Here is a 14,076-nt window from a genome sequence, read left to right as displayed (position 1 = left end):
TGATGTGGCTACAGCCCAGGGAATGCTGGTAGCCCCTGGCAGCTCAGCTGGAAGAGGAAAGGACTGGGATCTGCATCGCAGCTTCCTCAGAAAGCACAGCATCCTCTGCTGATACCTCGAGTGTGGCTCAGGGATAAGAATATTTGAACTTGTAGCCACCAGAAAAGTGAGAGAAACAATTCCTGTTGCTTAAAGCAACCAAGTTTGAGGGTTTTATTACATATTCATTTTTATTTTTTTTCAAATTATCCAGACAAGAGGAGAAAGGAGAGATAAATATTCCTTGGATATTATGAGTAAATGCGTGTAATTGTTTGATGTTCTAAAATACATTTCAATGGTTGGCAGTCTCCCTGTGGTTCCTATGTCCACAGCGGGTCCCTTGGTCCTGTGTATAGATGTAGAATTTGATTGTTAGTAGAATGAAGAAATGGGGTTGAAAATAACATCTTACTCTGTGATAGTGGTTTCTGGCCAAGTAGCCTCGCAAACGTGACTGAAGAACAATAGTGGCAGCTCGTCTAATTTTGTACCTCCTGCGGACCACATACATGCGCCAGTACTTCTGAATGATGGTGGCTGCCTTGGTTCTGCGCAGAAACTTAGCATAACTGGTCAGAGAAAGGAGCAGTACATAGTCAGCAATTAGAAAAAAAAGCAACACTCAGTGTCAATGTCTAATGCATAATGAACAGTGCTTCTGTTGCCTTAATCTAACAATGTGAACCATAAAGTAACATTCATATTTGTAATTTCCCAATGTATTTTTGCTTTCATGATCTCATTTGAGGCTCTGCTGATTCTGAAAAGTGGGATGTCCCTTATTGCTGGAGAGGGGGAAGTTAATGAGGGAGGGACCATGCTTTCTAGGACTGAGCTTCTTATTCTGCCCTATGCTATTCTACTGTCCATATAGCAGACTGATGTACACATTAATCCCATATGTGCAGATCAGGAGCTATCTTAGATCTATCGACAGTTAATGTCCCATCTTCTTCCTGAGTGTTTGAGTAAATGGTCTTTGTCTCTAATTCATGTCTATTTGCACATCTAAATTAATACTGTCTTATTATACAATCACAGTGAAGTGTATCTAATTCTTTGTCAGACTTTAAAATGTTAATTGCTCCCTAAATGGAGTCATTATTAATAGTCCCTAGGCATGACCATTCTAATTAACACATGACTTCTTTTTCTTGATGCTGCTAATGGGGTTTGAATTCAGTGCCCTATCCTCTCACTTGGCTTTTTTCTCAAGGCTGGTGCTCTGCCACTTGAGCCACAGTTCTACTTCCAGAATTTTCTGGTTGATGAGTCTCATGGACTTTCCTGCCCAGGCTGGCTTTGAACCAGGACCCTCAGATCTTAGGCTCCTGAGTAGATAGGATTATAGTCATGAGCGGACACAGGACTTCTTCATGCTCCAAAGAGCAGTATGAAACGTCATGGTCTAAAGGCCCAAGCTGGCCTCATACCCACCATCGAGCCTGGTAGCCCCGCACATATCTCTGCACAGTGATGGCGGCCCTCTGCATCCGCAGGTACTTCTTCCTCAGCAGCCACCCTCGGATGGTTTTCTGGATCCGGATGCAGGCAGCCCTCAGTTTGTCTGCCCTGAGCTTTTCTAGATAGGCCACTTGACCAGCCCGGAAAAAGATCTTTGTCTTACCAAACTGATATTTGTCCTTGTCCTATATTAGGAAGAAAAAAAATTATATTTTCAGAAATAAATACTCTATGAAAGAAATAAAGAAGAGGAAAAAGAAGTCTATCTAAAAGCAGAATCAGCAAAAGGGTGAATCTATTAAGCTAAAACTTGGGCTACACACAATAAACTAAGGGAGCCGGAATGGTGACCTCCTGCCAGAGGGGCAAATAGAAAGGATTCTAGAGAAACTGGAGTTTAAGAGTTATTTTCCACAACTATTCTACCTGGAATTATTATCTGAGGGCCAAAACTTTGTTGTGGGTTACAGGCTGCTATTATTTGCTCATCTGCATTTTAAATATCTCAAGGAAGTGGAGATATGGACATGTCCTCTGGTTGGAAGCATTACATCAGGCATCCTACAAACATCCTACAAATGGGTTGAAGGGGAAGAATGCCAGTTTGAATAAGGTGGAAAGAAACACACATGAAATCAAAGTTCAAAAGCAAAACAATAAAAATCATTGGGTATTTTTATTCAAATTACATTCCTAACAGTTATCTCTTGCCTCGATTGGTTCCTAAAAATAAAGAAACAATTTCACGCATGTGTTTAAAAATCCAAATTTAAACACATTCCCTGCACACAATAGAATCACTTAGATGCTCATTGACTTTTGCGCCTAAGCAGAGCTGAACAGTCGACATGCATGCTATGATTCACCTTACCTAGAAGCATGCAAATTATGAACCACTCTCCTACCAAAAGAAAAGTAGAATTTGTATACAACGCTCATTATGTGATCCAAATTCTAAGCCAAAATAGAGAGTTCTGCCATATAAGTCACACTGCTAGCTCTAGCCTTTTGCTGGTTAAATGGAGATGCATCTTGTAGAATTTTCTGCTCTGGGTTGACTTCAAACTAGGATAGTCAGATCTGTCTCAAGTAGCTAGGATTACAGGCATGAGCTACTGGTATTGAGCTTCTATTATCATTAAGGCATTTTGCTTACCTTTAAAATGCATTGTTAACAAGATGGACTTTGCCTCTTGAGATTAAGACATTTTTTTCCCTTTAATTATGCAGCACCTTGCCTGGTGTCTGCTATAAGCAGTTCAGGTAATGATCATATGAACAGGTCATAATGATCAAACTCTCTAAAAAGAATGTATCTCAAGTCTGGGTCTAGGCCTTGTCACACTGTTTCTTCATTGTGGAGCATCATCATCATCAGTGCTAGCATCCCAAAGACAGTGATTCTCAATTGCTGAGACAGCCCCTAACCACTCCTCATACACACACTAATAATTTGGATTAGTGATATTAACATGATACTTAACAGGACTTTCATACATCAGAATGGCCAGGCCAGACAAGTAGAATGAAAGTGTTTCTCTCACCAGTATGAGTTTCTCTAACACATTCTTGCAGGTTTGCTTTCTGTCACCCAGTACATCCTTTTGCTTCATTAGGACGCGGTAACGGCTGAAAAATTCCTGATAAGTCCACCTATAAAATGACAATCACATCAGCTTAAGGCACTAGGAACCTGTCCCAGTAGGCCCCTTACATGGAAGCTGGCAGCCTCACCGGGAGGGGAAGCCTGCTGCACTGATTCGGATGGTTTCCAGGACGCCGCATGCTCTCAGCTGCTGAACGGCCCTCTTCTCATCAAACCTACATGTACAGATGACAGTCATCAGTCCCTGAAGAACTGAGCTGAAGCCATGCTCCTGGGGGACGGGGGGGGGGGGGGGGGGGGGGGGAGGGGAGGCACGACTCTCATGCATTTGCAAAGAACCAAGTAGGTAAATTAGGAAAGAAAGTATTCAAAAGCTGAAGCAATAATCCAAATGGAAAACTCCATGAGACAGTGGAGAAGAGATAATTAACAGGAAAATAAAGACCTGGAAACATCTCCTATGGTCCTATTTATGGAGTACCATGTGATATCTCAGTACAATATGCATTGTGTAATGATTGAATCACATGAAATTTGACTCAAATTTCACTTTCAGAAATACATTACCCTAAGGAAGTAAATCAGAGAAATGTACAAAAGCATTTGGAAAAAAAATACACAAAATAGGGCTGGGAATATGGCCTAGTGGCAAGAGTGCTTGCCTTGTATACATGAAGCCCTGGGTTCGATTCCCCAGCACCACCACATATATAGAAAATGGCCAGAAGTGGCACTGTGGCTCATGTGGCAGAGTGCTAGCCTTGAGCAAAAAGCCAGGGACAGTGCTCAGGCCCTGAGAACAAGCCCTAGGACTGGCAAAAAATAAATAAAATAAAATAAAGAAAGAAAAGGGAAATTAAAAAAATACACAAAATACTTCCATTCCAATGATATGACTGTTTTCTCACTAATATGGGAAGTATCTGTAATTATTAATTTAAAAGCAGAAAGGTGGGTTCCAGTGACTCACGCCTGTAATCCTAGCTACTTAGGAGGCTGAGTGAGATCTGAGGATTGTGATGCAAAGCCAGCCTGGACGGAAAAGTCCTGGTGAGACACTTATCTCCAATTAACCACTTAAAAAGTAGCAGTGGAGCTGTGCCTCAAAGCATAAGAGTCCTATCCTTGAGCAAAAAGAGCTCAGGAACAGCGCCCAAGTCCAGAGTTCAAGCGTCATAACTGACAAAAAAATAAAAAAATAAAAGCAGAGATAAAATAGCAATGCCAACACAGACCCGACTTACTTTCTCATGCACAAGGCGGAAAGAATGATGGTTACTCAACAGGTATCTACAACAGTTAATACCAATGATAGCTCTGGGTATAACGGATGCTTTTTCATTTATTTTTTATTCACTCTCCCCTTATCCATGAGTGGAAGCGATGCTGGCAGACACTGATGTTTCAGCAAAGCAGCAGGTCAGCCTTTGCAAAGCCACCTTCTCCTAGCCAGCTGTGGTTTCCACCAATGCCCAGAGCAACAGAGATAGCAAACTGAGATAAAGTGAAAACAGAGAAGAGAACCAGAATTGCTTGGCTGGCATCACATTTTCAAATTCTTAGAATGCTAATTTGTCCCCAAAGGGAAGAAAAACTCCAGCAATTCTATTAATACCCAGTTTCCTTCTAAGACATAAAGATTTACTTGAGTAATTTCTTTCCTTGGGTTTGGGAAACATTACACCACATGGTGACTTTCTATTCCATGGCTGAGAAATACTTACGTGAAGGGAAACTTGAAGTCATTGGGCTTGATACAGCGTACATAATGAGGGGTGGTGGCATTGAGGGTCTCCATCAGCAGGTGAAGGGAGTTGCGGAACTGTGTGAGAAAGGGTGATAAGGTCCATCAAGGTCTTGTCAAGTCAAAGCAATTTACAATTCTTTTCCTATGGCATCAGTGGACATAACCTTCCTACCTCTGAACGTGACCCACCTTCAGAAGGGGAGCTGCTCCTAAACAAGAATGCTAAACTTGGACTTCAAATTTACCTCAACTTTACCATTTAACTCTGATATATACATAGACCAATAGGTAGGCAGGCAGGCAGGCAGATTTATCTATATATCAGAGTGTGTGTGTGTGTGTGTGTGTGTGTGTGTGTGTGTGCGCGCATGCTGCACATACAATATTGAGATGGAGGAAATTATTCTGGGAAAGGCTGGCATGGTTGTGTGTCTAGCACGGGGAAGAGGAGTGAGTGGGCAGGACTGGCATGCGCAGTGGAAGTGCGCTCTCATCCTTGTGCTGATGAACAAAGAGCTCAGGCTTCAGGCAAGCAGAGGGAAGGGAGCGTGGTAGCAGTAGCACCCTGAACTCACCTGGTGCCCCACTGTTTTCTTGTGCTCTTTGGCTATCTGGCCTGGTCTGCCTTTGGTGGGCTTTACCGGAGTGCGGCTGAGGGGTGTGCGTCCCGAAGAGGTGGCTGATGTTGGGCTGATGGCCTTTTCATCATCTTGAAAAAGTTCTGGTAGCATCTTAAACTGAGCCAGCAACAATAAGAGGAAATTACATTTTTAATATAAGCCCAGTACCCATCCCCAAACACAAAGTAAGTGCCTAAGGAAGTAACTAGAGTTTTCTTGAATACATCCTGATTAGAGTAAGCCTATCCATGATTACCTTGCTTGACTTAAGAACCTTAATTTGTTCTTCAAAAACAGTATCTTTGTTCTTTTCAAGAAAGCCTTCACACTGGTATTCAACCTGAAAACACATGGGAAATTACCTTTAAGTAGTAACAGTTTTGAATATATATTTTCATCATCAACAATGCTTAGGCTATATGACCAGCTCTCAGTAGCCTGATACCATCAACATCATCTTTCCTAAGAAACCAGTACAGTTCCTGGTGACAAATGTGTTGACTCTATAGGTGACTCCATTTTGTGTGTGGATATCTATCTATCTCCTGATTTGTTAAGTGAACTATAAAATTTGTGAGGCAGTATGTCACCATGCTCTGAATCAATCACAGAAAGTAACAGACCCATGATCTCTATCCTGAAACCCCAAAGACTCCCATTGCTTTAGAATTCCAAATTCTTCACACATTTAGAGATGCAGCAAGTACATATATCATTTTAATACATCCAGAATAGTCTAAGGTATCAGTTTATAATATACATACTAGCCATCTGTAACATATTAATATTGCTACATGGAGACATGTAAATATTAAAATCTACCTTTACTGGAATAAAGACAATAGATAATCAAACATTCATTTCAGGTCAGAGATCTAGTTGAGTTGCTTAAGCTATGAAAAGACTTAGCTTTCAGAATTTCCTAGATTTTAAAATTGCAGACAGAAGATTGTAGTCTCACATTTATTATGCATACAATTCAACTTAGGTTAAAGAAAGAGAAAACAATTGCTTTTCTACATGACTTTAAAGAAATCAAGTATAAGTAAGGAAAAAATAATATTTATTCACTAATAAATTTTCCCCCTACTTAAGAATTACAAGAGAAAATGGATACCACTTCCTTACTTTGTCAGCAAAATGTTGGATGATGAAAGCTTTGTTTGACAGACGGGGCTTTTCAAAGAGTGCACATTTGTTCAAGTGCGTGTTGTACAATTTCTGGGCCCAAGTGTCATCTGTACCTTTGGGCATCTACACGGAGAGGAAAAAGATAGAAAGAAAATAAGCTGAATACTCCGACCCTTTTGCTACATTGGTTGCAAAGAGATACTTTTGGCTTATACCTAATAGCTTCCAAATTCTGTCTGTCTATCCATCTGTTTCTCTATCTCTTTGTCCATTTGTTTCTCTGTCTGTCCATCTGTTTCTCTGTCTGTCTGTTTGCCTGTCTGGCTGGTACTGTGGCTTGAACTCAGGGCTTGGATGCTGTTCTTTAGCATTTTTGCTCAAGGATGGTGCTCTTATCACTTGAAGTACAGCTCCACTTGTAGCTTTTTGCTGATACTTGAAGATAAAGAGTCTCAGACTTTCCTGCCTGTGCTGGCATTGAACCATGATCCTCAGATCTCAACCTCTTTAGTAGCTGAGATTATAGGCATAAGCCACCAGAGCCTGGGTGTCTTCCATTTCTTCACTCCAATTTTTTATTTTTATTTTTGCTAGTCCTGGTGCTTGAACTCAGGGCCTGAGCACTGTCCTTGGCTTCTCTTTTTGCTCAAGGCTAGCACTCTACCACTTGAGCCACAGCACCTTTTCTGTTTATGGGTGCTGAGGAATTGAACTCAGGGCTTCATGCACGCTAGGCAAGTACTCTACCATCTACCACTATGCCACATTCCCAGCCCACTACATTTTGTCCCTTAAAAAATGTATCAAATATAAGCAAACTAAAAACAAAAATGACAGAAAAAAACTGTTAGCAAGCAACGTATTTCATATCAACGACCACATAATTTGTAATTATCAGAAACAGAAGGGAAATTGTCCCAGTTTGGCTTATAACTAGAATCCTTTCGTAATGAAGGGTGACAATCACATGTTGCCACCATGACAAGTCATGTGACAAGTCATTGTACATGCTGTGGTACACTACGGTACACTACCTTCTGACCTTGGCTCTCACTCTTGACAGTCCAAGTACTCTAGAGAGTCATCTTACCTTGCATTCCTCATCCAGCAGGTCTAGAATACCCAGCTTTGATTCTATTAGATTAATACATGGCTGATTATCATAAAAATCTATGAGTGTCCACGGGATTTGTTCTTTCATATATTCTTCTTGTTCCAGTTTGAAGACATGCTAAAATAATGAAGAAAATAAAGGTAGATATTATTGGACCAAATCGATCATTTGTGGTCAGAAAGAATGGAATCAAGGAACATGTTTTCATAAAATGCTAAGAAGATACTAATATAATTGAAGAGAGGTTTATAGATTCTAGTAACACCCTCTTGCGGGAAAAGTAGGTTTGATATACAGAAACAATAAATAAAAACTACCAACTGAAAAACATCAGCTACATAAAATTTTTGGTGAATAACATTTTATATGTATATATGTATGTATCTATCTGTGTATCTACCTACCTACCTACCCTACCTACCTATCAACAGGTTCTCAATATGTAGCCCAAACTGGCCCAAAATTCACTATGTAGTTTAGACTCACAATCCTTCCCAAATTCTGGGATTACAGGCATGTACCACTTCAGTGGGCCAGAAAATGTCTTCAAAAGCTGATCAATATATATATCTTAGTGTTTTGATTATGCCTATTTCCAAAATGCACTACATACTTCTGCTTTTTTAAGCTACTAGACAGGCCTGCTAACAACACAGGACACAGGCATGCTTTTGGCTGCACAGATCAACTGTGCACAGTGGATGCCCTCCAGATTACTCAACAGCCTGGGTAAAACTTGCAGAATAACAAATTCTCCCAAGGGACTATGGGGCTGAAGTCCGTGTGCCTCTGAATTATATAACACCCATTTTTCTTATTCTCCTCAGTCAGGGAATCTAAGACTCATTTTTCTGAAGTCTACATCCCATACTTCAAGGTGCTACATGCACACTACCAATCCATTGCTTATTTCTGCCAAAGACATCAACTACCAATCACATCGCCGCTTCTCATCTCCAGTTAACTCATTGAGAGAGAGAGAGAGCACTCCCCCTTTGGAAACCCGTAGATAAAGAAGACAAGTGAGATAATCACGAATGGGACTGGATTACAAATAGCTATCATCTTATAAAGGTAAGTATGATAGCCTGTGAGAGCAAGAGCCCTAAGCTTAGTTTGGACACAGGGTGGTTAGGGTGGGAAGGAAAGGCTGGAGGTCTGAGTTCTGAAGATGAACAGGAGCTGAGCTGTCCAGATGGGAAGAGTTATCCAGCCATGGCTCATGCTCAGGCTGCTGTGCCTCAGCCCAGGCAGCCAACACTTCAACTTCTAGTCCCCAGTTTGCTAAAGACACTGCTTGCGCTTACAGAGTTTCTGCTGTCCTTTCACTGTCTTCTTTGGGTCTGTCACACATCTGGTTATGTTTCTGTGAAGACAGCCTTTTGTGACTGTAATCGGACAGCACATCTTTTCTAGGACTCGAAGCCCTGTGCAACTTAGGTGATTTCTGTTGCTCACAATCCTCATGTACCTGGGATATTCTCACTTTATTTTCCACTTACTCTTGGCTATTTCCCAGCCTAACCAGAAATAAGCCCTAGTTTAAAAGAAAAAAAACATATGAATATTTATAGCATGCTAATTAACAAACTTCTGTTCCTTTTGATTAATGAGGTAAATAGGATGTCACATGTCAGCAGGGTGCCTTGATGGATAGTACCAATATCTTCCCAAACAGTGAACTCTATCTTTTTAAAGATTTCAGTCATTTATATGCAGTGTCTTACATTGACAACAGAAGCACCAGTCTAGACTTTAAATAAAACTTATTTCTCATACACACTCATCTGGTTTGGAAAACTCCATCGTGTATCAAAAATTCTGGAGGTTCCATTGTCAAAAAATATGGGCATGAGTTCAATATGACAGAGGTCCTTGGTCAAATAGCTCTAAGCAGTAAATGTACCAACTAAATGGTATCTTATACCAATTTTCTCCTATCTACAGCCCTATCTCACAGGGCAAACCTATGTTCTTGAGCTCTTTATTTGAAGACTCCAAACTCCTGGCTACAATTGATAAACCAAGTGTGTGGGCACACTAGGGTGTGCTCTGACAGAGTCCTTGATGACAAAGTGAGCAGGGTGCTTGCTCAGTATCAGAAAACAAGGAAGTCATCAGGTAAGTAGCAGGAATGAGAGTAGGAAGGAAGGAGGGAGTCCGAAGAAAAAGAAAATAATAGGTTAAGTCCACTTCTATAAACCTTTTGCTATCCTGACATTATTATTTTGATATCCTCTTTTGCTTTTTATTATTTTTGTTAACTTAGAATCTTTGAAGTTTTACATTTTGTTTACCTATGTGCCTAAGATGGCAATAAACACATATTCTACCACTGAGCTATACTCTGAGTAGCTCACTTTTATGGTTTTTGTTGTTGCTTTTCCATTTTTTGAAGACAGTCTTGCTAAGTAGTTCAGGCTGGTCTTGAGCTCATCAAATCCAGTAGCCAACCCCCCATTTTGTATGTCCCTGTGAAGGTCTGAGGCTTGGTGGACATCATGCTAACACTGGAAGTGAGGATTAAGATGGACACAAGTCCACATATAATGAGCTACTGAGTGACAACCTGAAGGGGATCTGTGGGCTCACAACTACCTGTTCCCTGAATTAGGACCTAATATATTTCCTGCTTCTTTGCATTATTCCTAGGTAGCTACCAATCATTCATTCCTCTAATGTGACTGTTTTATATGTGTGCCAGTACTGGGGCTTGAACTCAGGACCTCACTGTGTTGCTTAGCTTTTTATGCTCAAGGTTATCACTCTATCACTTGAACCAGGCCTTCATTTCTGGCTTCTTGCTAGTTAAATGAAGAGTAGACTCTCTCAGATTTGTCTGCCCTAGCTGGCTTCGAACCACGATCTTTAGATCTCAGCTTCCTGAGTAGCTGGGATTACAGGTGTGAGCCGCCAGCCCCTGGTGGTCTCGATGTTTCTTATTCCTTCTCTTTGCTTGTCCAAGTCACCCCCTGTTTATGTCTGGGGTTGTCTATCATCTGTTCTTTCCTTTCAGTCTGGAATGAGTCAACAGCTCCCAAATTGCACAGGGCTTTTTTTTTTTTAATCCCTAATGCCTGAGCAAATTGCATTGTCTTCTAAACCTCTGATGAAAATTTTAATTCAGGAGTTCGCTTCAGCAACTAGTCTTTCAACAAAGTAAGAATTTGAGAGAATGATTTATAGCAGAATAATATTCAAGAAAGAAAAGACTTACCATGTTGAATTGTTGCTGTAGTTTCTCATTTGCATAATTTATGCAAAACTGTTCAAAACTATTTATCTCAAATGTTTCAAACCTGTAGTACCAAAAATAAAACAGAAAGGGAGGAGAAGAAATAAATACTTAGTTTTTCTTTTTCCAGTCCTGGGGCTTTAAAACACAGGACCTATGGATTGTGCCTGTGCTTTTGTGCTCAAGGCTAGTAGTGTTCTAGTACTTGAGTCACAGCTCCACTTTTGGATTTTTTTGGCAGTTAATTGGATATAAGAGTCTCATGAGCTTTCCTGCCTGGGCTGACTTTGAACCTTAATCCTCATATCTCAGCCTCCTGAGTGGCTAGGATTTATAGGAGTGAGCCACCAGCACCCAGCAAAATAAATGTTTTTGAAAAAAATATTCAAAATGTGCACATTAAGAAGAAAAATGAAAAGCTCCCAAACATTAAAAACTTTCTCTTTATATCTATGAAGATAAAGCTTTATTAAGTCAGAAGTATCAACTAGGTATTCAATAGGTGAACACCAGTCAAGAGACAGATTTTGTTTTTTAAAGGCCCCAGTCTGCAAGTGCTCACTGCCATGAGTGTTTTAGGCTCATTCATCCCTAAGTAGGGAACACAGAATTACAATAAAGCCATCACTCAGGCAATTATAGACTCGTGGCATTTTACAAACACACACACCACACACTGAATGGAAAAAGGAAAGAGATAGAAATATTGTGGGTTCTGATGAAAAACGAAACCAAACAATAAAAGACTAGGTAACAAAAAGAAGCTCAATATACATAAAGAATTTTAATGGTTAGAAAAGGATATTCAGAAAAGGAAAATTCGCAAATGAAGTTAGGGTTTTAGAAATTCAGTGATAATTTACCACTTAAGAACTGACAGCCAATTAATTCCACCCATGAGCTTAATTAAATAGCTCAGGAGTTGAGCTAACTTTTTTGTTTCAGTCAACTTTTAGGCACCATGAAGTTACTCTATTCTTCTTTTCTTTCATGCTGGTGGTGGGGCTTTTACTCAGGGATTCGTGCTCTCATTTGGCTTTTTCACTCAAAGCTGACCACTTGAGCCATACCTCCACTTCCAGCTTCTTGCTGGTTAATTGGAGATAAGGGTCTCACAAGACTTTTCTGCCCAGTCTGACTTTGAACTGTGATCCTCAGATCTCAGTCTATGATATAGCCAGGATTTTAGGCATGAGCCACCAGCTCCCAGCAATTTTCCCCCCCTTTTCTTTTTTTCTTTCTTTTTTTTGCTAGTCCTGGGGCTTGAACTCGGAGACAGAGAACTGTCTTTGGCTTCTTTTTGTTAAAGGCTAGCGCTCTACCACTTGAGCCAAAGTGCCACTTCTGGCTTTTTCTGTATATGTGGTGCTGAGGAATCAAACCCAGGGCTTTATGCATGCTAGGCAAACACTCTACCACTAGGCCACATTCCCAGCCCCCCACCCCTTTCTTTTTTAGCCTTTCCCCACCAAAAGGAGACAAATTAAATATTCAAATATTCTCTGGAGAGACATTCTCTCAGGGAAGAGAGGAATAAGGAAAAGTGATGGAGGGCTGGATGCACTGTATGCATATTTGGACATGTCTTAATGAAATTCCTTTGTACAACCAATTGATGATAATTTTTTTTTTTTTTTGGCCAGTCCTGGGCCTTGGACTCAGGGCCTGAGCACTGTCTCTGGCTTCTTCCCGCTCAAGGCTAGCACTCTGCCACTTAAGCCACAGCGCCGCTTCTGGCCGTTTTCTGTATATGTGGTGCTGGGGAATCGAACCTAGGGCCTCGTGTATCCGAGGCAGGCACTCTTGCCACTAGGCTATATCCCCAGCCCCAATTTTTTTAATGTGTCAAAAAGAAAAGAAAAAAAGAAGCAATGTTCTCTGGAAGACCAGTAGCCAATGTCCTTACCCATAAATGTCCAGTACCCCAATAAAAGAGTGCTGCTTCACAGCAGAGTGGAGCGCCTGATTGACATGATCTACAATCCAGCTGAAAAGCTTGGCATAGATGTGCTTGGACAAAGCGTCGCGGGCATTTGTGGCCTGCAGCTTGGAGATGGGCTTGATGTATGTCTCGGTGGCCGTGGCCAGCTTCCGGTGGCAGAGCCAGTGGGACATCTCCTCATAATCCACGCCCATGAGGTCACAGAAGATGCTCAGAGGTTCGTGTTTGGGCTGCCGAAAGAGAACAGGTTATTTCTTATGCCCAGATCAATCAAGTAAGAATTTCCTGAAAGATGCAACAAAGAGGGGTAAAAGACAACGCAGCAATTTCTTTTTTTTTTGGCCAGTCCTGGGGCTTGGACTCAGGACCTGAGCACTGTCCCTGGCTTGTTTTTGCTCAAGGATAACACTCTGCCACTTGAGCTACAGCGCCACTTCTGGCCATTTTCTGTATATGTGGTGCTGGGGAATTGAACCCAGGGCCTCATGTATACGAGGCAAGCACTCTTGCCACTAGGCCATATCCCCAGCCCATCAGCAATTTCTTAGCTAAAACATTCAGATTACTCAATCTTGATGAGTGATAATAGTATAATTATCCATAAGCTAGCATCTAAGTAGCATTTTGCAATCTCTTTTTAAGGCTCATTTTGTAACATATCATCCTCGATTCTTCCTAGATTTGTTAGTATGCCTGCTATAGGACATTCTGTGGGTCCATCAGAAAATCGGTTGACTAGTTGATATTAGGTGCCAGTGAACAAAAACAGTCAGGGTCCTCTTCTGACTAGAGCTTACTGTAGCTAGGGGTCACTGGCATTCATCCAATTATTGCTCCCTAAAATGTAAAATGCCACAAAGAAAAAAGGAAATTGCTTGAGTGGAGTGTGTGCTCTCCAGGGAGGAGGGAGGCAGAATTGAGATCTGAAGGAATGTAAGATGAAACTGGATTTGGCTGGGGAAAAGATAGTATGGTAGGAGGGAGATCATCCATGGGAGGGACTGAAACTAAGTGAGGGAGAAAATGTATAGGAGGGAGCCAGAGAGGCAGGCAGAGGCTCTTCAGGGCTGGTCTCACCTTCACAGCAATGGAGGGCACTGAAGAGCTTGAAGCAGATGATGAGACACTATTTGAGTGACTGTTTAAATAACTTACATGTCCAGATACCCTAGAAT

General features: G+C 41.1%; 1 protein-coding gene across 4 annotated transcripts in view; it reads right to left on the bottom strand.

The window, feature by feature from the left end:
• Positions 1-14,076, bottom strand: part of Myo5a (myosin VA) — a 105,726-nt gene that overhangs the window by 51,347 nt on the left and 40,303 nt on the right. For all 4 annotated transcript variants that reach the window (XM_048332141.1, XM_048332143.1, XM_048332144.1 and 1 more), the window contains exons 10-20: positions 12,866-13,131; positions 10,942-11,023; positions 7,701-7,841; positions 6,608-6,733; positions 5,736-5,819; positions 5,435-5,596; positions 4,837-4,934; positions 3,241-3,327; positions 3,051-3,159; positions 1,480-1,691; positions 455-611 (exon numbers count right to left, since the gene is read on the bottom strand). In XM_048332141.1, the coding sequence (XP_048188098.1) occupies positions 455-611; positions 1,480-1,691; positions 3,051-3,159; positions 3,241-3,327; positions 4,837-4,934; positions 5,435-5,596; positions 5,736-5,819; positions 6,608-6,733; positions 7,701-7,841; positions 10,942-11,023; positions 12,866-13,131 (1,524 nt within the window). The remainder of the gene's footprint in view (positions 1-454; positions 612-1,479; positions 1,692-3,050; positions 3,160-3,240; positions 3,328-4,836; positions 4,935-5,434; positions 5,597-5,735; positions 5,820-6,607; positions 6,734-7,700; positions 7,842-10,941; positions 11,024-12,865; positions 13,132-14,076) is intronic.

Source organism: Perognathus longimembris, chromosome 23, assembly GCF_023159225.1.
Source record: "Perognathus longimembris pacificus isolate PPM17 chromosome 23, ASM2315922v1, whole genome shotgun sequence".
NCBI lineage: Eukaryota > Metazoa > Chordata > Mammalia > Rodentia > Heteromyidae > Perognathus > Perognathus longimembris.
Note: the sequence above shows the minus strand (reverse complement) of the source record. Positions and strands in the feature narration are given on the sequence as shown.